We start from the raw sequence: 2,464 nt of genomic DNA, 5'->3' as shown, positions 1-2,464 counted from the left end.
TTGTAAATCTACACATCTACTCAAATTAGAAGCATAACCATCGGGAAATTTCAAGTTCCTTACCCACTCGCATAACACTTTCTTTTGAGCCTTGTCGAGTGAAAATGGGGCTTTCGGCAAAGTGTCTTTGCCTCTCGCATCCTCCGTCACATGTAGTTGTGGTCGTTTGCAATATTTGGCAATGTCATTTCTAAATGCAACTGTGTCTGAAGTATGTTTTTTCACATCCATCACTGTGTGAATTAGTTGGTCAAATAAATTCTTTTTAATATGCATCACATCGAGGTTGTGGAGGAGGAGAAGAGTCTTCCAGTACGGTAGCTCCCAAAGAACGCTTTGTTTAAACCAACCTAGTTTCTTCTTTTTCAAGCTTGCAAGTGCTTCTGGTCCATCTGTTGCCTTAGTAAAGTGTTAAACTTGTTGCCATAGCTCATCGCTGGACATTATGTGGGGCGGTGTCCTCTTTTCAACCTTGTTCTTACAAAAAGCAATTTTGTTGTTTCGAAAAGGATGTTCGGGAGAAAGAAATTGTCGATGACAATCAAACCAAGACATTTTACCACCATGTTCAAGCCAAAAAGCTTTTGATTTGTCCAAGCAATATGGACATGCTTTTTTACCAGCTGTTGCCCATCCAGAAAGCATACCATAGGCTGGGAAATCACTTATAGTCCACAAGATTGCTGCACGCAAATTGAAGTCTTTTCTTTGCGAGATGTCGTGAGTTGTTGCACCAACAACCCACAGTTCTTCCAGTTCTTCAATTAACGGTTGCATATACGCATCCAAGTTACCCTTCGGATTTTTAGGACCAGGAACGAGCAAAGAAAGGAACATAAATGGTTTTTTCATGAACATCGATGGAGGCAAGTTATAAGGGGTCAAAATAACTGGCCAACATGAATACTGACCCCCAAACTTGCCATTAGGAGCAAACCCATCGGTACACATACCAAGTCTCACATTTCTAGGTTCAGATGCGAAATCGGGGAAGGATCTATCCAATTGCTTCCAAGCTTCACTATCACTAGGATGCGCCATTGTGCCTTGACTCTTAGATTTTTGGAATGCCAAGTCATTTCCTCCGCAACGTTCTTTGTTGCAAACAACCGTTGTAGCCTTAGAGTGATTGGAAAATAGACGAGTTCTTTTATTAGAACCAATGACCCCTTTGAAGTCCTCTTGTATCTATCCCTTTTGCACACTCTACACTTATCCAACTCAGCATCAGCTTTCCAAAATAATAAACAACCCTTTGGGCATTCATGGATCTTCTTGTGCGAAAGCTCAAGTCCGTTAAGAATCTTCTTTGTATCATAGAATGTTTTCCCCATCTTATTATTGTCGGGAATCACTTTGTTCAGTAATGAAGCAAACCCATCAACGCACCTATGGGGCAAATTGTATTTCGACTTCAAAGATACAATTCGAGATGCTATTTCTAGCACAATAATGGAGCTACCTTCGTATAGTGGTTGCTTGGTAGCCTTTAAAAGCTCTTGAAATGCTTTTGGTTGAGCATTTGGCTCTTCGTCTGAACCACTAGTACTATCGTCACCTGGTGGTTCATGATTACTCCCAAGATCATCGATAACCATTTCACGGTAAGTATTTGGTTGCTCTAAACTGGATGTAGGAAACCCTTCACCATGAGAAACCCAGTCATAGTAATCAGGTATAAACCCCTTTTTGTACAAATGGAGTTTTACTGTGTTGGCATCATGAAGACGTCTATTCTTACATAACAGACAAGGACATCTTACTTCATCTATGCCCGGGCTCTCAGGATGAGCTTCACAAAACCGTATGAATTGTTCAACACCATCCACAAACTCTGGCCTCAGTCTACGAGCATTACCGCCATCGTATCTATCGTACATCCACCACCGCTCTTTTCTTTTCATGGTGACAAATTCTACAACACTATGAAAAAAAATCACATTAATCATTCACACTGAACTTGTATTCATTACAATAATGGCATACGATACAATTAGAATCGAAATGATATCCAAAGGTCCTTATCATGAATTGAACAGGAAAGCTGATTTCACATTCTTTATTAAGAGATTTAAACATATGTTATGTCACATGCTTCTAACTTGATAAATACTTATAATTTTTACAACATGTTTTCTAAAATACTTATTATTTATAATTTACAATATAGATTAAATTATTTATAACTTACACTAAAAAATTATATTTATACCATTTCAAAGTAAATTGATGTAACATTAATAAAATAAAAGAAACAATATGATTTGTATAGCTAACAAAGATGGGAGTTTGATAACAAAAATCTAAATACAAAAATATTAAAAAAAACAACCACATCCCTTCATGAAAAAACAAAATAATTTACAAAATACTTTATAGAACCATAATACAAATTATTGTTCAAAAGATTATCATAACCCCTTAAACATACATATTTCTAATAAAGCCATTGTAATTCAATAAG

The 2,464-nt window shown here is 37.0% G+C and overlaps 1 protein-coding gene across 1 annotated transcript; it reads right to left on the bottom strand.

The window, feature by feature from the left end:
• Positions 1 to 411: 411 nt before the first annotated feature.
• LOC145640071 (uncharacterized) lies at positions 412 to 1,904 on the bottom strand. The gene is made up of 2 exons (XM_081691380.1): positions 1,161 to 1,904; positions 412 to 1,119 (listed from the first exon to the last, which is right to left on the bottom strand). Exons 1-2 carry the CDS (start codon positions 1,902 to 1,904, stop codon positions 412 to 414), a joined length of 1,452 nt encoding a protein of 483 aa, XP_081547506.1.
• Positions 1,905 to 2,464: the final 560 nt, after the last annotated feature.

This window comes from Chenopodium album, chromosome 7 (assembly GCF_948465745.1).
Source record: "Chenopodium album chromosome 7, dcCheAlbu1.1, whole genome shotgun sequence".
NCBI lineage: Eukaryota > Viridiplantae > Streptophyta > Magnoliopsida > Caryophyllales > Amaranthaceae > Chenopodium > Chenopodium album.
Note: the sequence above shows the minus strand (reverse complement) of the source record. Positions and strands in the feature narration are given on the sequence as shown.

What these genes read in the sequence shown, in the direction of transcription:
- LOC145640071 (XM_081691380.1), bottom strand. Translation starts at nt 1,904, where the DNA reads ATGAAAAGAAAAGAGCGGTGGTGGATGTACGATAGATACGATGGCGGT. An exon ending in GGACTTCAAAGGGGTCATTG is followed by an intron (nt 1,120 to 1,160) that starts GTTCTAATAAAA and finishes AATCACTCTAAG; the next exon opens with GCTACAACGGTTGTTTGCAA.